Raw genomic sequence first — 26187 nt, 5'->3', positions numbered from 1 at the left:
TTTGAAATATATAGCCATCACCCAGCACCACTTTTTCTGCTACACGTGTTAGTTACAAAGGTATGTGGATCAAGGATCACATTTTATTCATGGTCGTAGAGAACAACATTTTGTGCAAAACATTAAGCAACAAACATCTAATAAACTATTAAGAGAAAAAGCAGCTAACTGTATTTTGACATGGAATAACCAGATCTAATTTCATTAGAAGCAATTGTGCCTGAGTAGTATTGAACTTTGAAAAAGCAGAATAGGAAGGGTATTGATGCTTTCAAATTTTAGCTTTGGAGAAGACTTCTGTGAATGCTCTGGACAGAGAACAAAGAGATGGATCATCAAACAAATCAACCCAGAGCTCTCACTGAGGCACAAATGACCAGACTCAAATTATCCTACTTTAGATACATTATGTGATGATTCAGCTTCCTAAAGAAGCTTTAATGTTGAAAAAGGTAGAAGGAAAGAGAGAAGATAACCAACAGCAAGGTGAATGGATTGAGGTACAGTGGTAATAAGCAGGGCTTTTTTTCTCATAGAACGCTCAGAACGGAGTTCCGGCACCTTTTTTGGGTGGAACCTTGTAGAGTAGTCAAGGCAGGTTGCATGACATGTGTGAGTTCCGGCACCTTTTTCTTTTACAAAAAAAGCACAGGTAATAAGTACACCATTGGAGAACTGAAAGAAAAAAATAGGGACAGATGTATTCACTTTCATGATACAGTTGGAGGAATTGTTAGTGATATATCAGTTCAGAGTACCATGAATGATATAATGGGCAGCTTTAGCAGAATATGTGTTGCTGATTCAGTCCCACACTTCACCCAAGAGCAGATTTGTTTCTGTAAGGGAATGTTGCTATACCTTCCTTCTGGTTTCTTGATAGCAAAGCATTAAGCCTGGGAACAGTATAAGCTTTTCTGTTAGGAATGGAGATAATGTTATATAAATATTTAAGAGTAGATAAAGGCTTATTCCAAATGCCAAAATGACAGTGATCAGAAATTCTGTTCCTGTTTTTCTATAAGTCTGGATCTAAGATACATTACTTACTCTCTTGTAAGGCCCTCTCATTCTCTAGTGTTCCTGGTCATTGAACTGAAAATCTACAATAAGTCAAGGATGAGGCCATGATTTTTCCCCATGAGTCAAATTCATAGACAAGGATTAACTAGGATAGAGATCAATATGAAACAAATATATTTACTTAATTCTTCAATTGGAAAATCCCCATGCAGGTTTCTATTGATACACAACATAGTCTAGCCTTAAGTTTACACTTGAAATTCAGCAAGAGACATGCAATATTACTTCCATTTTTGTACGACCTTATAAGTACAAATTTATGTGACATAAATAACAGGCTTAGTATTTTGGCCCTAAAAGTATGATTGCAGTGGGAATATAATTGTTCCCTTGGTGGTTGACATGTCAAATTTTATTATGAATAAATTGTGTTATAAAGTGGAAAGCATTGTGGACCTATCAGTTACCATTCTTTAAAATTAGTTTTTTCAAAAAGCAGCTAAAAACTGCAAAGGAAAGCTCCTTAAAACTGATTAGAGAAGTTCAGTGAAAAGGTCAGTTGTGCACAAATGATGTCCTCACTACCAACATTTTTTTCTCTGCATAGGTTGCAGGGTGGCCTGCAATTTTTGTCTTTGCCTAAAGCATTCTAATAAAATAAAACAAAATAAAAGGCACACTGAAGTGGGGAAAAAAGAGCCTGATAGAAATTTTAATAGAGAAAATAAGTCACAAGAGGGTCATAAACCTTACTCCTACAAACCAAAGCTCTAATCAGTTTTGCTGTCTTAAGCCACAGTTAATTTCTTCAAGAGAAACAAGCCTGAGAAAAAATATACAATAAATACTGTCAGAAATATTCATTCTCCTGAGGAATAATCATAATAGGAACTTATGCCTCCAGTCCATATATAAGCTGCTGAGATAAAAAGTAAGGGAATAATCGTTACACTGATTGATAAAGGGTTTTTAACAAGAGGAACCCTAACATGTAACTTGTCAATTCACTTGTTATCAATGGGAAAAGAGATTTTTTTTTATTATTGTCATCAATTAGATATGGCTACTGGGTACAAAGCAGGGTGGTTTTCAGTGTCTTCTACCCTGAGTGGAGGCAAGATGGGGCTGGATGTTTTCTTTCAAACAATGCATCTTCATTAGACGGTTCTTAACTGCTTTGTCACCTTTGGCAAAGTAGCAAAAACTAATCACTCACCAGATTTTTTTTAATGGGAGGAGGAATGTGAGTATTCAAGTACTTTGTTTAAGGACCCAAATATATAGCACTAATTTATTTGTTGATAATTAAATGATTCATATAGCTCCTTATCTCGCGAATGTGACAATTTACTCTACTGTTCACAGAAAAATGCAGAAACATCTAACCTTCCTCTCATTGGCTGCTCGCACAACACCTACTTTGGGTTTCCTACAGGGGGTTAAACAGTTTGTTGGAAACCTACATTAAAAGCAGTCATGCTGTGAGGAACAAATCTTGCCCATGATTGGGCAAGAAAAGACATCTAGAACCATCTTGAAACATGGTTTGTAATTTGTAAGGGTACATAAACATAAAATTGTCTTAGCTGGAAACCTCAGTTTCACTTAGTTTAAGCATACCTATCTTTATATAAAGCTGGCCTGTATTGTACCTACCGGTAACTAAATGAGTAGGGAAATATTACTGAAGTTAAGCTTTTCGTGGTTATGCATACTCACACTGACACATTGCTTGGTTTCCCAATGTAACCTCCAGAATGACCACAACACAATGCATAACACAAATGCTATCACACCATCAGTCAAGCCAAAACACTGAGTTCCACATCAATAAAGCTTCCCTCTGACACTGGAACACTGTGGCTTTGCATGTTATTTTAGACTGGCTGGGAAGGACAAAAGAAACCATACCCACATGCCACAAGAGCAGGACAGTCAAAGGGAATTTGTAGAGTTATATACACATCTGGACAACATCAACTTGGGGGGACTGCATTACATTGTAACATGGCAGGGGGTACAAGTCTAGTCTCCTTCTAGCAATAAAACTAACTCTATGAGAAATGGTTGTAGCTTTTCCTTCCATGGGGAATAGGAAATAAAAGAAAACTAATTTTCTCTTTTGAATTCAGTTTACCAATACTGAACAATTCCCCTCCACGAAGCAAGCTGCCTGAGGAATCGTATATCAGCTGCAGATATTACCCAATGTACAGACTCTCCTTAAAGATAAATGGGGAACTCCCTGTCTTCAGCCCCTGATTTAAGTGTAAGACCACACAGAGAGGTGGGATTGGTGAGATCAGTTTCACATAATGATAAGCTTCTAAAGTTCCCATGGCTATCACAACCAGTCTGTTACACCTGGCCTGTGCAGAAATCCTGGGAGATAGTCATCTGTTTTGCTGATGTTGGCTGATATTGGTGTAGCTTGTTTCTTATCTAATGAATAGAATAATTTGTCCACTGCACAAGGAATTGGGGGGGAGGTGTTTCACATGTGAGAAATGAAGCAGCTGCGAGATGAGTTCAGTGGAGCAAATGTGTAACTGAGATCAAAAATTGGCACATTGGTTCTAGACATTTGTGCATAGTGTATGATTTTTTAAAAATGTGGCTATTCCTCTTCAAAAAAAATTTTTTTCCCCTAAACAACCTTCTCCAGGCACTGAAGTCAGTAAAAGGTGGATATGCTTTAATGAATAACTGGGAGGTGCTATGCTTACATGAAGTGTGAAATGCTTTTAAAAATAATAATTTCAGAATAGCTTTATTTTAAAATACAGTCAAGTTACTAGCTTAACTATAGAAGACAAATCGGTGGAGGAAATAGTCTATCAAGGATTACTACCCATGATGCCACTAGCCAAAAATAACTTATCCTTTCCCAAACCCACATTCTGAGTCATTTACGCGAGTTTGACATGCCTGTTCTAGAGGGCAGCTGCTGTAATAGAAAAGGCACATTTTCTTAATCTTCACAATAACACTGTTTTATCTAAAGAACCTGATTAAACCTGAAGGGATCCATTGATATATCCAAAGTGTTTCATTGACATTCAGATTTGGGGAATCTAATTTAACACTACATTAATATTTTAAATTTTACATTTCTCCCAAGAAAATTGCTGTAATAATAACTAACCAGTGGTGGGATTCAGCTGGTTTGCACCACTTCAGCAGAACTGGTAGCTGATTTTTTGTTGCCCAGGCCCAGAATGGACTTCCGGAAGCGGCATCCACACAGAGAACCGGTTGTTCACACGTTTGAATCCCACCACTGTAACTAACCATAAAAGAATTGCAATAGAAATAACTCAGGCATATACATTAATGTCCCTTTAGATTTATTACAACTCCAGCATAAGAAAGATTCAAGTGTTTTTGAATATCTGTTTTAAAAATATAATATACTCAAACAAGTTGTTTATTTGATTAACCTAATTTTTAAATCCTCCAAAATATATTTAGTGTTCCTTAAAATTTGAGAACATTGCCATTGTTATATAGGTAAAGGTAAAGGTTCCCCCGCACATGCATGCTAGTCGTTTCCGACTCTAGGGACCGGTGCTCATCTCCGTTTCAAAGCCAAAGAGCCAGCGCTTGTCCGAGGACGTCTCCGTGGTCATGTGGCCGGCATGACTGGATGCCAAAGGCGCACGGAACGCTGTTACCTTCCCACCATAGTGGTCCCTATTTTTCTACTTGCATTTTTACGTGCTTTTGAACTGCTAGGTTGGCAGAAGCTGGGACGAGTGTTATGCGGCACTCGGGATTTGACCCGCCAAACTGCCGACCTGGTCAGCAAGCCCAGCGTCCTAACCCACTGAGCCACCGCGTCCCTAGTGTTGTTATATAGATTATAACAATTTACTATTCCAAATTCCTTGCATATTATCCAGACAGGGAGATAGATAATACTGAATACTTTAGCTTCCACAAAAAAAATATAATATAGTCAAAGGTACCAGAGTTTCAGATTTTGCAATAGCATCTGGGCCAAAAAATATTTTATCTGATATATAGCTATTCAATTTGGGGGAAATTTTATTCTTTTTAATATTTTAATATTTTCCAAAGATTTTCATAGTCTCAGTACTTATTAAGAGTAACCAGCTCATTTTCACTTCATGTTTTATTTTTGTTTCTTTTTCAACAAACAAAATAGAAGTAAAATAGAAGTAAAAGTTATTTACTTCTATTTTTAAATTATTCAGTTAAATTATTCAATTAATTTCTCATAATAAATATCAAATTTTAATTTGTTTTCCGATAAAGTCCAAATATGTCAAACTGTCTTGAGGCCTTGAATATCTCTGGAATTCTTGTTAACACTGGAGCCAAGCACTTGCCAGCGTTTCAACAATATCAAATGTAATTCTCAAGTTAAACCCACAGTAGTATATATTTAATAACATTTTCCTTCTAATAAGTTATTGAAGTTAACAGCCTTGTTCAATGATAAACTTTAAAATCAAGAAACTAACATCTTATCAATAGGTTATCAATTTACTTAAAATATTTAAGGAAAACCAACATAGGTACAGTTTTCAGAATAATGTATGAATTTTGAAACCATAGTCATTTTCACCATGTTTATTCTTCCTCACAAACTCATGGTACTTTCATCCATCATGTAGACCCCTTTTATCAGGGTAATACAGTTTGAAATATTAACTTTCACTTTCATTTACCTTCCAAATATCACTAGATATCATGAGCTAGTTTTATTAAACTTGCCAAGCTCTCCAACCTCAAATGAAGTATTAGAGTATTAAAGATCCTTCTTTGGTGCAAATTTCAGCAGAAGAGTTGTCATGTAACCCAGGGATGGATAATGTTTTCCTGGTTTTCATTTGGTTTCCAGTCTTAGGGTTTATTTTGTTAGTTAGTTAAAACATTTTTATAACCACCCATCTTCTAACCAACTCTGGGCGGCTTCCAATCAGTTAGATGTTATATGCCCATTTGGATTACTTCAGTTTGCATCTTCTGTTCCCTCCACTGAAGGCACAGAGCAAATAAATTGTTCTGTAGCTGTAAGCATAAATAGGAGTTTAATGTTTTAGTGTGAGTTTGGGGAAGAGAGACTACTGAAGAGCAATTCTAATGCTGAGTCAACTATATAGTCTGTACAGACCCCAGCTCCCTCTTCTGGGTGAGCTCTCACTCCTACAGGCAGCCAAGTAATGTAATTTGCCACAGCACTGAAAACTATGTCATGCCTTATAGTGTGCCAATTTTTTTTATTCTCATGTTTTTGGTTTAGTCAGCTAGTAAACAGGGAGTTCCATAGTACGTAGCAGGTTAGCATCAAGGATTATTTTATATCTAAACATTTTTTACTATTGTCTAGAGAAGTAATAGGTGGATGAACAACACATTTTTTGAAATCCTCAAAAACTTTTTTTTTAAAGAAAAATAAAGCAGGAGGCAAAAAAGGCCCCAAGAGATACCACCATTCACTGCAGCAAATGTTGCAGGTGAGTGTTACACTGATTCTTTAATGTGCATTTGGAAATAAGCCTCACTCAGGGCTTTGAAGTGGGATATGTCAGGTGGAACAGCTAGACACAATCCATTTCCAGCTGCCATTATAATAAATTCTTATATCTAGCTCATACTAAATCAGATTGACCTCCCCCCCCCCAAATCCCATTGCAACGCATTGGTACATTCCTTTCCAAGTAGTTTAATGCACTTTATTATATAATTTCTCCTACTTATCCCAATGCACTGCAAGCACTGTGCATGAGAAAGGTAATCTCCAAATCTGGAGAGTTCAGATTTACAGAAGGCCCTCCATAGCCATTGATAGAGACCTCTTTATGAATAAACTGGGAGGAAGGCAGAAATATTTGTTGTCAATATTTCCTAGTGTGTGGTTGTAGGAAGAAGGATAAATTCACAGAAAGATTCTCTCTGTGTGTCTCTGTCTCTGTCTCTGTCTCTCTCTCTCTCTCTCTCTTTGGTTATTCTAGTCTACTTCTAGTTGCAGAGTCCCTGTCTGCATGCAGACAAGGATCTCTACATCCTCTGTTGAAGAAACAATGATTATTTCAATGTAAGCGTGTATTGAAATAATTTCAATATATAGAGATGTCTACAACTTCGGGCCATTTTTAGAACTGTCTCTTCAAATTAATGTCCCAATGGCCAGCGAGAATGGCAACACTTAACAAATCTTTGCTGATTGCAAATGGCTTGTCCGCATATGCCCTCACTGTGACACAAACGTGTGTTGCTAACCATTCTTTAAGGACATGTGTTCATGATGTAGTCCTTGTCTCATATCCAGCGCACAGCTGAACCCCCTGCCTAATTCTATGAGAAGCTGATCAAATGTCAAAGTGGCATTTTCTATCCAGAAACATGCTTTACTATATGCTCAATTTTCAATGCTTTGGTTGTGGCCATGGTGATGATGCAGTCATGGACTGGGATCTGCCCAGCTTCGGTGGCTGATTTCAGCTGCAGCACAGACACTCACACTTTTCAGGCCCAGCCTGTGGGGTTTAATCTTTGGAAAGAAAGAACTATTCTTTTCCCTGGGCAAAATCGTCTCTTCCCATTTGTTAAACACTTCTGTGAAACAGCTTACCGTACTGGTTATAGGCTGCACACATGAACCTAGAATAATCCAAACCTTCCCACTTTTCAAAATCCTTTCTTTCTGAAGTGAGTGGTGCTGCTGGATGCTATTCTGGCAGCACAGGTGGTGGAAATGACAAATTACAATGATGGAGCTAGGGAGATGGCAGAAATAGCAGGAAGTCTACCTTCCGATGACTATTAAGAGTCCACCTATCAGCCATATTTGAGAGAATGAGCAAGAACAAGCCAATGAGAAGAGTGCAAGAGAACCATCAACACGGACCAAGAAGAAAACCAAGATCAAGAGAGAGATAACAAGCAAGAGAGGTAATCTGCAGATAACAGAGGAAGAATGTGTACTGTAGCTCATAATCTGTGGATGAGCAGAGGCTTCTTGGCAAAGCAGGAGAGACCCATGACTCTAGACCTCTGTCGAAACTCATATTTTACACTAGCACCTCTACATGTTAGGTAGGAAGACTGACAGATCTTTTCCCTACTGGCAGGAAATCCAGCAAATGTAACATCCCACATGGATGTTACAGCACTCTACTGCCTTGTTTCTGAGGGAGCAGTGGCTTCCGGGACGGGGAGCATTAGATAGCAGACAGCGTTGTGATGCCCCTTTGAACATACTTGCAACTTCAGTGCATGTACAGAAAGGCTGGGGCCTGCATCATGATGCCACTCCTGCCATCTTACTCATTTTCACACATATACAGATGTCACTGTAAAGCAAATTGGAGTTTAACTGTCAGGACAGAGCAAATTATACTGGCATATTTTAGTGCTCCTTTACAAATGGGAAGGAAGCACATTAAAATGGCTGCCAGAATGAGGCCATACCTAAATTCACCAGAAAGAAATTATTGATAGTAATTAAACCTGTATGCTGCCCAACTCTCGGTGACTGGGACTTTATCTTATCAATGGATCAAGATGAGATTTTTAAAAACTTCCAAGAGAATCAAAGCACTTCCAAACGCTTCTGGTCAATTAAAACCAAGTGCAAGGACCTGCCTTCAAACAGAAAAGAATTACTTCACCCTGGCTTCTTTTTTTTCCTTCCATTTTAGTTTTTATTAATACTTTTAACCAGGGTAACTTTTAAAAAAGTTTATTCCCTCCCCGCACTCCATACCTTATACACATTTGCACTGAGGAATGGTAAGAGTTCAAATGTATGATTTTTTTTTCTTTTCTTTTCTGGTTCAGGCGGCTATCAGTCCTCCTTTCTAAAGGCCAGAAGACCTATATGCCCTCTGCAGATGCTGGAAAAAGCACTTGCAGGGCTGAAGAGCGTAGCGAGCCCCGGGGTCCCGAAACTCCTCTCCCGTCCGCCTTTTCCCATACCTGCCCGCCTCTTTGGCTCCGCAGGACAAAGGCGAGCTAGGCGGACGGCGAGAGCAGAGCCCCGCCCACCAGCCACCTCTCCCATCCGAGCGCGCCGGTTATTCGCAGCAGCGGCAGGTGCGGGAGGGGCGGGGCCGAACTGACTGTCATTCAGCGGGAGCCGGCTGGTTACCCTCAGCCGTGCCGCCAAGCGGAGGTCCTCGCAGAAGCTCGCATGGGGCGACGGGCTGGAGAGAGACACCTGGCGCGCCAAGGAGCCTCCAACCGTCTGTCCCATCCACGCCCGCTGCTGCCGCCGCCGCCGCCGCCGCCACCAGCAGCAACAGCAGCCGCCCCGCCACTTTTGGTCAGGCACCCTTTAACAGCCACTGGGCGTTCTCCTCGCCACGGAGCCGCCGCCGCCGGGAGAGAGATCTGTTCATTCCTGTCATTAAAGTCGCTTTAGGCTGCCTCTCTGCACAGCGCGCACACACACACACACACACACACACACACACGCAGATGCAGGTCTTTGCCACCCTGGAAGAGGGCTCCACTTCCCTTTCCAAATCAGGAGTCAGCCTCCCTCCGTCCGATTTTACCCACTGCTTACAATTCATCACTTCTCGGGAGGATGCCTTCAAACAGCTTAGCGGGCCTGTGGTTTTGGCTTTTCTTTGAAATACAGGTTAAGGTACGTTCGCCCAGAGCAACTAAGGCTGAAGTCGTTGCCTCCCGGTTTTGTTTTGTAGTTTTTTGTCGTTGTTTTGTTTTGGGTTTTTTTTTCTCGCATTAATGACGTCAACGCGAATATCTCAGGGATGTTCTCTGAAACAATGTTAAAAGTTGTTTGTATGTTGCGTTCCCTGAACCTTTGCAAAATATTGAGGGTAGGGGAAAGATTGTTGCGCTCTGCCTCTCTTTCAAATTTGCTTGGTTTCTTCTTCTTCTTCTTCTTCTTTAATTTCGTAGGGATGTGTGGGTCAAACAGCTGAAGGGAGCCAACATCTCCCGTTTTCCTCTTTGCGTTCAGAGTTGCTGCACTTCACAGATAATAGTGGTAAGTCAATAGAACTCAGGATATTTGTCAAGCACCTGAATTATACTAATTTCCTAAATGCTCAAGTTATGTAACCAAAGGTAGCAATACTGCATGTAAAGTGAGTTCCACCTGAGAAACAACCTTCTGACTTCCTTTGCAATCTTTTGCAAATGCACCAACTTTTCACTGATAGCATCTCCAGAGTATAAATGCAGTGCATGTTTACTTGGAAGTGAATTCCATAGTGTTTAGTAGTGTGGTTATAAGGAGTGCAATTTTAATGTGCTGTACTATGTTGTATGAACTTTCAGAGAAGCTAAACTAAGATTTCGTACATTAATGTGATCCTATGAGCAGTGCAAAAGCTTCTGTTTCGGAGCTAGGAGAACTGTAAAACTTGGGTTGTTTACATTGTTTAATCTTAAGCATGTTTGGCAATATATTCCAACATAATCACTGAGGGAAGTACACTTTCTTGGAATTTAGCCCCACCAAAATAATGGAACTACCTGTCAATTAAACTTGCATAATGTTGGCTGTCTCATTCTGTGGGGATTCAGATAAGAATAAGCTTAAATATTTAAAACAATTAACCTGTTAAATCTAATTTATCCAGTTGTAAACCCACATGGGAGTAAATGATATTGAATTTTGAGACTAATTCCAAATAAAATGCTTATAAGTGGGCTGTTAAGAAATCTTGCTGCTTTTTATAGGTGCCAAATTCTGTGTTTTATTAGTATTGAATTTATTTGCTGATATTTGGCAAGGTAATAATTGTGAAATGTGGGTTATATTTGATGTGTTTCATTGCTCTGTGTCAAAGGATTGAACATGACTTTCTTAAATTAAACTGATATATTTGTTACTGGCTTTTGTCCAGTCTAGAATTGCTGCCCTGCAACTTAAAACCTAACAATAATAACTTAATGGATGAGGAAATAACACCCACACAAACTGAAGCTAATGAATAACTGTTGCTCTCAGTGAGGTCTTATCACATAGCAATAGGAACCTAAATAAAGATCAGAGCCAATCAGTGACTTGCTCTGTTTGCCTTGCAAATATTTCAGAATAGGTGAGTAGCTATCCTGTGTGAGAACACAAACACATGCACCCTTTTCTCACATTCAGGATAGCAGGAAATCCAGCTTTTATTAAAGTCAAAAAACAACCAAGCAAATTAAATCCAACAGTAAAACTATCCAAATAATAGTAAATAACAAATACTCACAGACACCCAGAGACACACAAAATATAAGTAACACCTGGCGGGTGTTAATATTAATGAATAGTAATATTTTTGACTACTCATCTGGTCACTTTAAGTGCCAAGGAATATTAACCTAGTAGTGACTTCCAAAGGGGAGACCGATGCTTGCCCCATCTTCTACTGATATGCAGGAGAAGAACTGTGTCTTCCTTCTCTGGTATAAAAAGTGTTGGGATGTTCAGTCCTCTCACAAGTCATTTTTAGAGTAGACAGAGAACAGTGGAATCTCCTTCTTCTCTGACCGGCGTAAATACCTAAAGCATTTATCTGTTGATAAATGCTCATAATATCTCCAATGTTATCTGTATTTTTATCATGACCTGCTCAGTTAAAGTCCTAGCAACTCACCGTATAAGTATGCATTACATCTGACAATGAAACAATGCTTTAAAAAAAACAAGTTCACCCACTCTGTGAACTATGTTTGTAGAAGGTCAATAAAGAAGGAGCAAGCAAGTCTCGAGAGGCAAAGAGTTCAAGAGTGTGAGGCTAACCACAGAGAGGATTACTTTGGGGCTTACGTGTCTTACCCCTCTTGAACCCTATTCATGCAGGGATGGAAGCCTCAGCAGCCCCTCCCTGCTTCAAGGATGACCTCATCCAAAGCTAACAATGGAATTGTTGTGAACTGGGGTGCCTCTGGATCAACAGCTACAGCATCTTTTCGGATTCAGTCTGAGTTTATTTCTTCCTATCCAGATCCTTACAGTTCTGGACAGAATTGTTGTTGTTAGCTGTGAAGTTGTGTCCAACCCATCATGACCCCATGGACAATGTTCCTCCAGGCCTTCCTGTCCTCTACCATCTTCTGGAGTCCTTTTAAGCTCACGCCTACTGCTTCAGTGACTCCATCCAGCCATCTCATTCTCTGTCGTCCCCTTCTTCTATTGCCCTCAATCTTTCCCAGCATTAGGCTCTTCTCCAGTGAGTCCTTCCTTCTCATTAGGTGGCCAAAGTATTTGAGTTTCAACTTAAGGATCTGGCCTTCTAAAGAGCAGTCAGGGTTGATCTCCTCTAGGACTGTCCAGTTTGATTGCCTTGCAGTCCAAGGGACTCGCAGGAGTCTTCTCCAGCACCATAGTTCAAAGGCTTCAATTATTTGGTGCTCAGCCTTTCTTATGGTCCAACTTTCACTGCCATACATTGCAACTGGGAAGACCATAGCCTTGACTATACGCACTTTTGTTGGCAGGGTGATGTCTCTGCTTTTTAGTGTTCTGTCCAGATTTGCCATGGCTTTCCTCCACAGGAGCAAGCATCTTAATTTCTTGGCTACAGTCCCCATTTGCAGTGATCTTGGAGCCCAGGAAAATAAAATCTGTCACTACCTCCGTTTCTTCCCCATCTATTTGCCAGGAATTGAGAGGGCCAGATGCCATGATCTTGGTTTTCTTAATGTTAAGTTTCAACCCAACTTTTGCACACTCCTTCTTCACCTGCAACAAGAGGCTCTTTAGGACAGAATTAGGACTGTCACAATTTCTACAGCCTGGCTTGAGGGGATGATGCACAAATGAAGGTTATCAGCAAAACTGATAATTCCTCAACCAGAGTTGGTGAAAGAGCTTCCCCAACAGTTCCATGTGGATATTAAAATGCAGTAGGAAGCATACCAAGCCTATAGTACCCACATTAGAGCACTCACTAGTTCAACTGCTTTCCCCTTCAAATGGAAATGTAGCATCTCCAACACTAGTAGGCAATCCAGCAAGATAGCATGGCCAATGATAACAAAAGCCATTGAAAGATCTGACAGGACCAAATGGGTCATACCCACACCATTGAGATCCTGGTATATTCTATTTCTTTATTTTGCTTGGTTTAGTTTGATTTTTATCCTGCTTTTATTATTGTTTATAAATAAGTCAAGGCAACAAACATACCTAATATTCTTTCCTCCTCCTGTTTTCCCCACAATAACAACTCTGTGAGGTGGGTTGGACTGAGACAGTATGACTGTCCAAAGTCACACTCTGGTATCCACAAGAGTAACCAATACTGTTTCTGCCCTGATCTGAAACCTGGCAAAAACTCAAATAATCATTTTCATCTAGGCTCCTCTATAACTAGGACATTGCAACTTTTTCAGCAACATTCACCAATGGGGGTATTGGAAACAACATATATCGAGGTATGGTTCTTTGAGAACACACTTTTTTCAAGGCTGAAGACATCACATCCTTTCCCCCCCAAAAAAACCATAAATCATCTCTTGAATTCAGGCATGCATGCCTTCCAGATGGCTGAAGAGGATGTGGCTCTAAAGACATGTTGATTCATGCTGTAATCGTAGCCACTTCTCAGTCTCCACAATCTCAAATGAGTCCTATGTGACAGTGGAATACTTAGAATGTGATATGAATCACAGAGCAATCTATGTACAATTTAATTACCGGTACCAATGAATACGAATAATTCCATCTTCAGAAAACCTTGCTTCATTTCAATTCATTCATTCATTTCATTTTATTCATTCACTCATTCATCATTCATTCATTCATTGTCTTCAAGAAAGTTACCAATGCCTTCGCCAAAGGCAAAGCACTCAATTGGCTTAATCCCAGGCACTCTTGTCCTTCTGTTTTGGGAACCACCAAACATCTGATCCTTCTTTATTAAGCTACCTAGTAGTAGTATTAAGTGCCTACTAGTATTATAGTAGGCATAAATTCCCCTACCTGGTAAGAGTACATCTGGGCAGACAATACATGAACACATCTTGAGGACATCAGTCTTAAAAATATAGGACAGGAAGGACGATCAGAACCATGAATCGTGGCATTAGTATGTTACATCAACATAGCAAGAATTGGTGTTCTGCTAAGGATCCCTAATGTGAAAAGTCTCCAAGAGGGAAATTCATTCTTTCTTTCTTTCTTTCTTTCTTTCTTTCTTTCTTTCTTTCTTTCTTTCTTTCTTTCTTTCTTTCTTTCTTTCTTTCTTTCTTTCCTTTCTTTCTTTCTTTCTTTCTTTCTTTCTTTCTTTCTTTCTTTCTTTCTGCTACTTATCTGTTCTGCATTTGTGTTAAATATAAAACAGGGTTTCTCAACAACCTTAAGAGGTGGGACTTTAACTCCAAGAATTCCCCAGCCTGGTTTGGGTATAGAAATGTCCTCATCTTAAAGTTGCTGATATAGAGAAACATTAATGAAAATGTTTTTCATAACTGACGATAAAAGGATGTCTTCTGCATCTTTACTTTTCCTATGTGCTTGGCATGAAAAGCAAGTAAGCAAGAATACTTGATTTCTTCTCTGAAAAACATTGCTAGTTTGGCACTGCTTTATAAGAGTTTCTGGGGGGGAAAGGATGAACTCTGTTGAGAGTAAAAGGCAGACCAGTGAAAAAAGTTTGCAGTCCAATAACCTTTGGGTGATAATTTACTAGGATGTATTAAAGGAAAATAAATACAAATGGAGAAGAAATGTACCCTAAAGGGAGCTAAATGTGAATTTGTGTTAATATAAAGGGAAAAGAGAATGACATTGCCATAGGTGTACACTACAGACCACCCAACCAAGGAAATAGATTAACTTTGTGTTAATCAGTTAGCTAAGGTATGCAAGATGCACACTATAATAGCAATAGGGGACTTTAACTATCCTGACATCAACTGGGAGAGAAATTGCACATAGTGGGAGATCAGACTGGTCCCTGATGAACCTAACAGACAACTTTGTCTATCAAAAGATAAAGAAGGGAACTAGAGAATTGGCTATACTGGTCTTAATTCTCACTAACAGAAATGAAATGATAGAAGGGGTTGACGTTATGGGAACTTTGGGAGACAGTAATCATCTGATACTGGAATTCAATATACTGTAATGCAGGCACAAGCAATAGAACAAAATCAAACTAGCTTTAAGAGAATTGATTTCAACAACTTAGAGTTTGGGCCAAGATTCCATGGATGGTAATATTTAAGGGGAAAACGACTCAAGAAGGCTAGGAAACTCTGAAAAATGAGATTATAAAAGCCCAGTGTAGCACAATACTACTGAAAAAGAAGAATAACTGATCCCAGTGGAAACCAGCATTGTTACATAAAGAATTCTATGATAAATTGAAAGACAAAAAGGACAAGTATAAAAAGTAGAAAGAGAGTGATGTAACAAAGACAGAATATCAGCATATAGCCCAAATTTACAAAGAAGTCAGAAAATCTAAGGACACAATGAATTAAATTTGCAATAAATGTCAAAAATAATTTTTAAAAAGTTTCTTTCAATGTAAAAAACAAGAAAAAAAGTCAGAGAAATTATTAGTCCAATAATGGGAGGAGGTGACAAGACATGACAGGCAGCACATATAAAGTGGAACTGCTTAATTCATTATTTGCATCTGTCTTTACACAGAAGGGGGAAAAACAGTACAATGAAAGACAGATTACAAACGCAGGTCAAAACAGGCAACACCTATCCACTCTAGATAAGTTCTAATCACCAAGACCAGATGGATTACATCCTAAAATTCTGAAGGAGCTGGTAATGTGATTTCAGAATTACTGAACCATATCTTTCAAAATCCTGGAGAACTGGCTAATTACCAGCCGTTCATCTTCAAAAAAGGCGGAAAAAAATGGACCCAGGAAACTACAGACCAATGAACCTGGCATCAATACCTGGGAAGATCTTGGAAAAGATAATCAAGACACAGATCTACAAACACCTAGAAGCAAGCAAAGTTATAACCAGAAGCCATTATGGGTTTGTCAAAAAGAGATCATGTCAAGCAATTTTTTATTTCATTGTTTATTTCATAGTAGACCAACTTCTTGGTAAGGTAGAAAAATATGGGATAGACAGCATCACCACCAGATGGATTCATAACTGGCTGAAAAACAACATTCAAGGTGTAGTCTTCAGTGGAACTCCATCTACATGGAAGCATACAGTAGGATACCCAAGATTCTGTCATAGGCCTAGTACTCTTCAACTCCTTCATAAATGATTTAGATGAGGGGATAGAAAGAGAACTCATCAAATTTGCAGACAGCACCAAGCTGGGGAGTACACAACACTTTAGAAGATAGGTTCAAGATCCAGAAGGATCTTGACAGACTTGAACATTAGGCCTTTTCCACCAAAATGCAATCCAGTGGTAAAAAAAGAGTAAGTTTTACACTTAGGCAAGAAAAACTAAATGCACAGGTGTAAAATAGGTGATACCTATTAGGTGATACCTATTAGGTGATACCTAATAGCAGTAACTGTGAGAGGGATCTGGACACCCACTTAAAAATGAGCTAGCAGGATTTCCGGTTCTACCTTGTAGTGACACGGCTGAGGGATTACGGGGCTCCAGACCTCACAGCTGATTTCACTCTACCAGGGGACCCTAAAGTTGCCTTGGAGAGGCGACAAAGGAGGGCATCCTGATGATTGTGGAATGTTGACAGTTGATCTGCTAGATCTGGGAGAAGCCCCCCAACCCAACAGGAGAAAGGCTAGTTGCACATCAGTGTCTAGCCCAAGCTACTAGCAGCCAAAGTCCAAAAGTCCAAAGAACAACAGTGAACAGCGTGCTTGAAACTGGGTGAGAATATTGATCTTCTCTCTTCTATTTTTTAACTGATTCCCTGGAAACGATCCCCAAAACAAGAAATCCTTTGAAAGTGAGGGAGGGGACTAAATCCCCACCCCTTCGTAGACAGAAGTGGTGAATTAACTTCTAAGGGGGAAAGAAATATACTGAAATGAAATTAATAACACTATAGTCTGCATAAATTTGAAAATTAAGAAAACTGTTAAGATTTTACATCCTAAAGAGTTTCGATGAAATTATAAAAAAAAACTTTTTTGTCTGAAAAAGTTGGAAAATAAATAACTACTGACATCTAGTGGAGAATTAGAACATAGAACAACAGCAACTCTGACTCAGAAATTGGCAAGATGCAACTATTTGGTAATCTGAGAAACCTATTTACACTCACTTTATTCACTTCAAGCTTTGGATCAAGAGGCATTTGACTAGTCCAGGGGTAGGCAACCTCGGCTCTTTTATGATTCATGGACTTCAACTCCCAGAATTCCTGAGTCAGCTGACTCAGGAATTCTGGAAGTTGAAGTCCATGAGTCATAAAAGAGCCGAGGTTGCCTACCCCTGGACTAGTCAATAAAATGCTTTGAATTACTAAGTCATGATTAAACTGGGCACAAGTTTGGACTGAATTTCTTTTCCACCCCTTCCACCATCATTCTGTGATTCTGTGACTTTGTTGAACCTTACAGCATTTTTTTCATGTTCTTTCAGATAAAATGCTATATACAATCAGTATACCATAAGGTAGAAAATGTTTCGTCCTTTATGCATTTTTGTTTTTCATTTTTCATCCAAAATGTTCATCCATTCTGCTGAAAATGGCTCAAGTGCTGATAATTGCCTATTTTCTGATTGCACATCTAAGTGAATCTCAAGAAAAGTTTAATGAAATCTTTTTGTCTTTGAATCTTGAACCTCCAATTTGCATAGAAACTTGCTATCTCCAGATCTTGATTTCAAACTTGACATTAGCAAGAGAGCATGTCTCTGTTAAGTTCAAACAACCCCCTTTAGAAAATCAGAATATAATTCTGGGAGTTCTGAATTAGAATTATTGCTTTATGAAATGAAATGAATAAGTAGTGAACCTGAAGATACCCCTATGCACCCAGTGAAAAAACAGTTTCCAATATAACACACACAGTTCTTTTGAAACCCAAGTTAGTATATGAATCATTTTAAGTATCTCCTAGTCTGGGATGGATGTTTTTCAATATAAGTAATATAACACAAGATTCTATTGCCTTTCAGTATTTACACTAATGATATATATTAACTAGTATATAACATTATATAAACAAATTTGTTGTGGTTTAATATTTTTATCCTCTATATTTCAATATAGGGTACATTCCAAATGAATTTTCTCTTGAAAATCTGCAGTGATTGCTGATTGCAGCTGAATGATATAGCTGCATGAACCCTTAAGCAGGTCACTCTTTCCTCTTTAGCACTTACATCTCATTATCTCTGCCTTTTCATGGATATATCACTGACAGTTATCTGGAATTTTAATTTAATTTTAATTTAGATAAGGAGATAAGTTGCAAATTGAATTATATTTGTAGATGCTTTGAACTGTGCCTGCATTTTGGGCCTGCCATTTGCAATCTGATTCTATGCCTTGACTGATTTCAGAATATGACATTGTGACAGCATATGAAGTAGACCAAAATGGAGATTATATAAGCCATGCAATTGCACACCATGAAAGAAGGAAGCGATCAACTTCAGGGAGATCAACTGATTCATTACATCTCCATCTCCAAGGATTTGGCCATGACTTCCAAATTGATCTTAAGACCTCCAATTTTCTTGTGGCACCTGGATTTACAGTACAAACTCTGGGCAAAGGGAGAATCAAGTCAGTACAGACATTCCCATCTGAAGACTTTTGTTTTTATCAAGGCATTTTGCGATTGCACAAAAATTCAACTGTAGCACTTTCAACATGCGGAGGCTTGGTAAGTAGAGATGTGACAAATGCTACAATTTAAGGGTATGTGAAAGTGAAATGGGAAAGAAAATGTTCTAATAAGTAAAATATTTGTGAGCATTTCAGTAGCAAATCATGCATATAATCATTTGTGATAAATTAAAAACTCTGCTGTCTTGGGTATACTGGACAAAGAAGAATTTGGATCATGACATTATCCAAATATATTTTGAATAGATTTTCATTTACCAGGAATAGTAATGAATCCTCCATGAAACTCTTCTTTTCAGAGTTGGAAACAAGACTGGATCTACTTAGATAAGCTCACCATCGTCCCACCCAAAAAGTAAAAAAAAACAATTCAAGAATTGTAGTAGTAATTGAAAATTAACCCTGTTTAAAAAGTCATGTTTCAAGCCTTCATTTAGGTAGAAGTTTGGGGGTGTTTTTTTACCCTTGCCCATCCTAACAGGTGGACTGTTTGGTGCCCCCTTCTGAGCAAGCTGGCTCATTTCCATTTCATCTATGTTTTGACAATAATCAGATTTGTTCATTCCTTGCTTTTTACTGTCAGTGTGAGAACTAGTTCAGAAGAACTCTGTCTTCCTGTGAAGAATGGTCCTGTGGTAACCATGCCAATGCATTGGGGGCAGGACAGTTTGATTAGGTAGAATACCATACTAGGAAGTAGAAAAAGGGAAAGTATTGAATTTGGAAGTGACTCAGATCAGAGTATACTTTGTGATCAGACCACCGTTCGTTCATTCATTCATTCATTCATTCATTCATTCATTCATTCATTCATTCCATTCATTCACAACTTCTTATGTGGGAAGGAGAACAAAGATTTGCAGACTGAAAGAAGTTCACAGTTTTATCAATCATTCCATCTTATTGTTACCCAGTCTCCCATCCTGAGCCCTTGCATGTTGCTAGCCATCTGATGCAACTGATTTGTTTTACGGAAAAGACAAGTGAGTTAAGTTCTTATTCCAGCTTTACTAGGGAACCACGAATTTAAGATAATTTCTCATAAAAAATATTTGACCACCCAGAAAACATAAATAAACAGAAATGTTCTGTAAACAGTCTAGCTTTCATAACTTGTTATTTAGAGTTATTAACTCCCACAGAGACCAGTCCTGGAGATTTTATTCCTCCAATTAATGAGTGCATGTGACATACTTGTATTGAGCTATCCATATGCACACTTACACTTGCCAGAATCCATGCTCCCAAAAAAGACAGGGCCAGCACAAAATATTAAATTACTATGAATTGTACTAATGACTGTCAGTTAAGATTAATTGCTTGTAAAATATAACTTTCCGTTTGCAAAATTAATTTAGCCCCATTTTTACAACTACAATCATTGATTCACAGATAAGCTATCCTCTCAACCACAAGTATGAATATTCTCGGAGGGACTGTAGAAATTAGAGTTCAGGAAACCAAACAAATCTACATATGCTTACTCTTTGTTAAGTTATATTGACTTCAGCAGTCCCTATTCCCATTTAAGTATAGAAAGGGCTCTGCTACACTGGCTGTCAATCTCTTTAAGCTAGTGAAAACTGGGGAAGAAATCAGGTTTCATTTTCTCACAGTTTGCTCCCCCCCCCAAAAAAAAGTAGGGTCAAAAGAGGCATTGTAGTAGGCTTTCCCAATGCTGGATTATGAGCAAACTAATTACTTTTTCCAGTTCCCACTCTATATTATGCATTGAGTTAGAGGGGATAATCTCTAGCACAGGGGTTCCCAATCTGGGGTGCAAGATAATATTCCAGGGGGTGTGAAAACTTGGGTTTTGAAAATTATAGTGTATATGCATAATTTGTTGCCATTATTTCAAACTTTTGTAAGGGGTGCGAGAATACATCAGAGGAATTCTAAGGGTGCGGGGTATAGAAAAAGTTAGGAGCTGCTGCTCTGACACAACCTGGGCCAGATATGGCCCACCATTTAGATTTGGTTTGTTATTGCAGTTACTTAGATGAAGTCCTATACTGACTAGTGTGCTAAGAGATTCCTATACACTATGAAAGCGGTAGTCCTTATTTTTCTTTTTTTCTTTTTTGCCCTTAGCAGGTGATATCTTCTATCTGGAATACTGACATTCAGATTGGAGATTATGGCTATATTCTTGATCCTAGTAGACTGATACTAAATGAAGCTAATTCTTGAAGTTTCTTTAAGGCAATTTCCATCACTGAGTATCTTGTGGCAGCAAATCCCCTAAATCAATTGTGAGAGAAGTAATTTTTTTATCTGTTTGCAGAATAGTCATTCAAATCAGCAAGTAATCAAGTGCGATGAGGAAGACGGAAAATTTGCCTGCTTTATCTTCATTGTGCATAATTTTGTTAGTGGTATTGTTAGGGTTACACTTGTCTATACTGGGTGTACTGAAATTGGAATACAGACATGCATTTTCATTACTTGATGACTTGATGACCAGAGGCATCCAAGAACCAAGATATGGTTATGGTTATGGTTATGACTATGAAACTAAAGTTCTTGATTGACTGCCTGGCATCCTAACATCACATGAATATAAAAAGGGATTATGTTTTTGAAGATGCAATCATGACCATCATCCTGACATGTAGATGTTGACTACAGCATCAAACAAATATGATGTAATTTCAGAGGCTAATAGTGCATCCTAGTGGGGACTCAGCTGATATATTTGACTAGCAAATCATGGAAAATTAACTGAATGACATAATTTTTGAATATTATGTTCATACTTTATATGATACTTTGTTATATGGTTACTGAAGATATTGGCTAAAGTATTTGTGAACATCCATATATGGACCAGCATTGTGCTACCTATTTGTAACCAATGAATTGAAAGTAGGCATTCTACCTTAAAAAAAAATACAAGTTGTCAGCAAATTCAGGAATTTTATCAGAGCACTAATAAGCCTGTTAATGTGTTTTCAACCTATTTGAAATTTAACTGAAATTCTTCACTTTCATAAAGATAATATTCTCAATCTTCAGTGGAGATGGGGAATTTCAGAAAAAAATATGTGCGTGAGGAAAATCTGCATGTTCTGCAATATATTATATTATGGTAATTATGAATTCATTTTAAAACCAAAAATGTTGTGCCCTTTCAGTCTCCTTGTACTGCATGTCTTTCCTGGAATTCTGGAAAATATAACATCACTTGACCCCATGGCAGCAAGGAAAGAAGTTGGTGCTTACAAAAAAAAAATATAGAAAGTTACTTCTATTTTAAGATAAAAAGTTTTTTTAAAAAAAAATAAACTTTTTTTTCTTTCTAGGACATCTTACTTTTACAATGCCCAAGGAATGGCATTATGAAATGGGCAGTACAAGAAGCATAGATGAGAAGAGATTTGTGAAATTATTCAGATTATGTAAAAAACTAACCCTCCCTTCATATTACTACATGTTATTCTTCAGTGTATTAATGAACTGCAGTTAGTATCCGTATATTAATATTAAAAACTAGTGAAGCTAGATTTAATGTTCTATAGGGAGATGACTTCACTTAATTGCAGATATATTTTGTCATGAGATAACATGATGTTTCTTTATTAGAATGCCAGGATTATGTTATTTATTTTTACCAAAATCCCTTACTTCCACCCATAGGTTCCACCCAGGAAAGAAAGTCTAATTTATAGTCAGAAGTGCTAAAGTTTCAGCTTATTATTTATTGAAACATAATGTTGAAGGTGATTTGGGACTTTTTCCACTTTCAAAGTATAAAAGTACTGTTACACCATAAAAAGGCAATCAATTAATTAGCCATCCCTTCATACTCTTGGAGAAGATTTGTTTGAAAAGTGTTACCTCTTCTTTGGTGACTATAAGTCAGCAAAATAATTTCTTGCTCCCAGGGTTTATATTCTCAGTTTGATTACTTCATCTCAAGTTGTATTAATTAGAAAACTAAGGCAAGGAACTGACTTATGCTTAGTTGTAATAAGTTTCACAACTTAGTAAATGAGCTTCTCCATTTTGGATAGGGGAAAAAATGTCAGTGAATCTGTGATGAAACATCCACATAATGAAGGTAGTAATTAGTATTTTAGTAGTAATAAGGATTTTGTAGTGTATCAAAAATATAGATAGCGAAGTACATCATTCACCACCATAATTGGGACAGGAAAAATCATCATTAAGCAGTATGGTCATAAAGTGAGGCATCAAGTGACCTCACCTGATTTTACAGCCTTTTTTGCCCCAGTCATTAGGCAAATTACCATGGTCTTTAAAAAAGAATATCACGTGACCACAATTTGCAACCTTCCCTGATGATTTTCCAGTGAATGAAGGCAAATGTACATGTCCCAGGATAATATTACAAGATCCAATCTGAGTCGGTCACCAGGACCAGAGATTTTTGTCTTCTGAGCTTTCAGACTTCTGCTAGAGCCCATCCTCAGAGAAATTCTCTCTACTGGAATATGCCGGACAGCTAAGAAGACTAAACCTCTGGTCCCGGTGACCAACCTAGATTGGGTCTTACTTCCCAATGACTTTACTTATCAGAAACCAACTGGAAAGGTTCCAAATGGCAATCACATCACTGCAGGACATTGCAATTGTCATAAATGCAGAGCCCAAATTGTGTTCTTGTGACTGCAGCGGTCTCATTATAAGTCACCATTTTCAGCACCAATGTAATTCGGAACAATCAGTAAATGAATAGTTATAAGTCGAGGACTACCTGTATGGGGAGGGAAACCCTAAACAATGAGCATAACATGGTATTATAAGGACCAACTGGAAAATATATAGCAGAAAAAGCTTCTGAGTTCCAACATTTACATTCCTTAAGGTGGGCAATGAACAAAAACAGGAGGAAGAAGAGAAAAGGACAGGAAGGAGTTTCAAGACTAACAATTTGGGTTTTCTTCAAAAAAAATGTAGTAAAGAATCGATGGATTTGTCTTCAAAATTATTTGCATCATCTCTAGCATTATCAGAAAGTAAATTCCTTTGTAAATCTAGCACCTTAGTGTTCTAAAATGTCCTAAAAAAAATCTGAGGAACTATTTTTATTATTTACATGAACCAATCCTATGTCCAGGTAATCTTGTTCCTGAGTTAATTTACAATAGATCTAAAAACATATACAGTATGTACACCCATCCCATCTTGTCATTATTACTTTTAATGCTGTTAAAAGTGAATTCTTCAAATTTTGGACAAATATTTATGTATGTGACATTTAATCTGAGGATGACCGCTTCAGCCTAGAAATATCTGAGCTATCTCATATCTTATCACAAGAACTAATCCAATACTTCCTGAAATCAAATAGTCTTTGGTTCCATTTGGAATATATTTTGTCAATCCGGATTTCAGGTTCAATTTTCTTTTTCTCCCTAGTCATATGTTTCCCTGGATATGGAACTTTCACTTAGTGTTCCCACACCATCATCAGGTGTATGCTAATAATGCAGCACATTGAGATCCATGATGTTTTGTAAGTTGTTATGGCAACACAATAACAAGTCCGAATCTTTCCTGATAAATAAGAGCTTGAAAACTCCAAAAGCTACTACAGGTTTGACCCAGCAAACAAAAGAACGCTTGACCTTATTATTATGAAATATAAATTCATAGTGGTCAGTGGTGCAAAAGACCTATTAGCTGGTTCAGTCTTCCATTGTCATATTTTCCTTTGATAGGATTTTTAACGCTATCACCAATGTCATTTGGAATTTCCAAATGACTAGGTTTCTACACTTTTCCCACTGTTCATATTAAATAGCTGCAAAGTCGCATGGTCGCACAGAGAGACAGACACTTGAGCTGGGTAATACTTCTTTATTTGGATCGTGAATGAAGCTGGGGCAAAGGGGTTTACCTGGCATCTCTTATACCTGCCCAGGTGAATGGTGACCAATAGATTTGAACCTGGGCTTCCCGCCAGTGCAGGTGGCCAATGGATTTAAACCCTGGCTTCCCGCCAGAGCTGACCATGCCTGGGGCTGTCAACGACTCCCTCTATTCAGGCTTTCCCGCCAAAGCGGTTATAGCCTGGAGCTGTCCAGCCCCCTGCTGTGCTGGTATTTCCTGTGTGTGCTTAACAGCATACACTACAATAGCCCTGTGCAGTGCTTCATATTAAATTCCTAAACAGTCCTTTGCACCATACAAGGGCACAAGCAGAACATTTATCTGCTATATTTTAAAGCAGTTGCATTTTTTTTCTGGACCCTATGGCAGTGCATGGCTGCTTTTAAGTGTTGTAGACAGGTGGTACATTTGGACCCCTCACTCACTCTGGAAGGCCTCTTGTCAATCAAATCCCAATGGTTACATAACCCTAACATTACCGTAATTATAAATATGAGGAAGATTCCTGCCACTTCAGTTTTCAGAAACATTAGATAACATTTTGCAGTAAATCTTTACCTGCTCCTGTCCGTTAAATGGAGAACAGATCTGCTACCAAAATTATGTTGATCTGCAGAGCTTGTTAATGTAAATTGGACCTAAATTCATGCCTGAAAATGATGTTAGATAGTGTTCCTTCTTCCCCACTGGCAATAGGCATTGATATGGAATCAAGACAAAGAAAACTTATAATTCTGGAGATAACTTTGTAGTCAATATGTAATTGGTGGGTTCTGCCCAATTTGTTTTATTCTGAAACTATTCTGATTGCAGGTTAAAACCCAAGAAATACTACCTTAATCTGGAATGTTCTCAGATGTGATATTTGCCAAATTCAGGACACTATAAGAACAGACATGGTTATACTTAAGGCAGCTTTCACTTTTGGTCTTTCCTACTCTACTAACAAATCTATAAAAAACATCATTGTGACCTTTTCCTGTACATGCTATGGGGATGTTTTCTGCTTCTCCTCTACAATTTCTGAAGCTGCCTTTCAGCTCCTTTGCCATCTGGTGTGCCATACTGCAGCAGGAATATAGTTGCTGGGTGGTAATCTTGGGCCTTACATGAGGATGAAGGTATGGTTACCTTTCATCACCACCAAAGGACATCTTGTATTTTTGAACACTATAAGAAACTAAAAGCTTACAAGATTCCTACCTTGCCAAACTTTGTTTTCTCCATTACACAGCTAGGAATCAAATGGGGCAAATCTTTGACATGTATCCTGTAAATCCACTTTGGGGGAACATAGCTCTTGGAACAGATCATATTAAAGAGAGGCTTTTCGAAAGAGATGCCAGTAAAGATGCTAGTACAGTAAATCTTCATTTTGGTTTTATCACTTTAGAAATCCTAGAAGTCTCCCTCAGTATCTGAAAAAGGCTTTACCAACGTTTACATGCAGGCCATGCCTTCAGCATGTTTTGAAGGGAGATTTTGTAAGTGCCTTATTGAACGGTGGTGACAGTCGAGTGGAATTTATTATTCACTACATCCTCCATTCTCCTATTTACAATAAGATTATGTACCAAATTATTCATGATAGGTTAA

General features: G+C 38.2%; 1 protein-coding gene across 1 annotated transcript in view; it reads left to right on the top strand.

Annotated features, from left to right (window-relative positions):
* Nucleotides 1–9583: 9583 nt before the first annotated feature.
* ADAMTS16 (ADAM metallopeptidase with thrombospondin type 1 motif 16) overlaps nucleotides 9584–26187 on the top strand; it is a gene marked incomplete at its 5' end in the record, with an annotated part of 95574 nt that continues 78970 nt past the window's right edge. The window contains 3 exons of the mRNA XM_081323585.1: nucleotides 9584–9643; nucleotides 9922–10009; nucleotides 18444–18769. Of these exons, the coding sequence (XP_081179711.1) occupies nucleotides 9584–9643; nucleotides 9922–10009; nucleotides 18444–18769 (474 nt within the window). The remainder of the gene's footprint in view (nucleotides 9644–9921; nucleotides 10010–18443; nucleotides 18770–26187) is intronic.

This window comes from Vipera berus (genome assembly GCF_964194415.1).
Source record: "Vipera berus genome assembly, chromosome: 3".
Taxonomy (NCBI): Eukaryota; Metazoa; Chordata; class Lepidosauria; order Squamata; family Viperidae; genus Vipera; species Vipera berus.
This window is presented reverse-complemented; position numbering and strand designations above follow the sequence as displayed.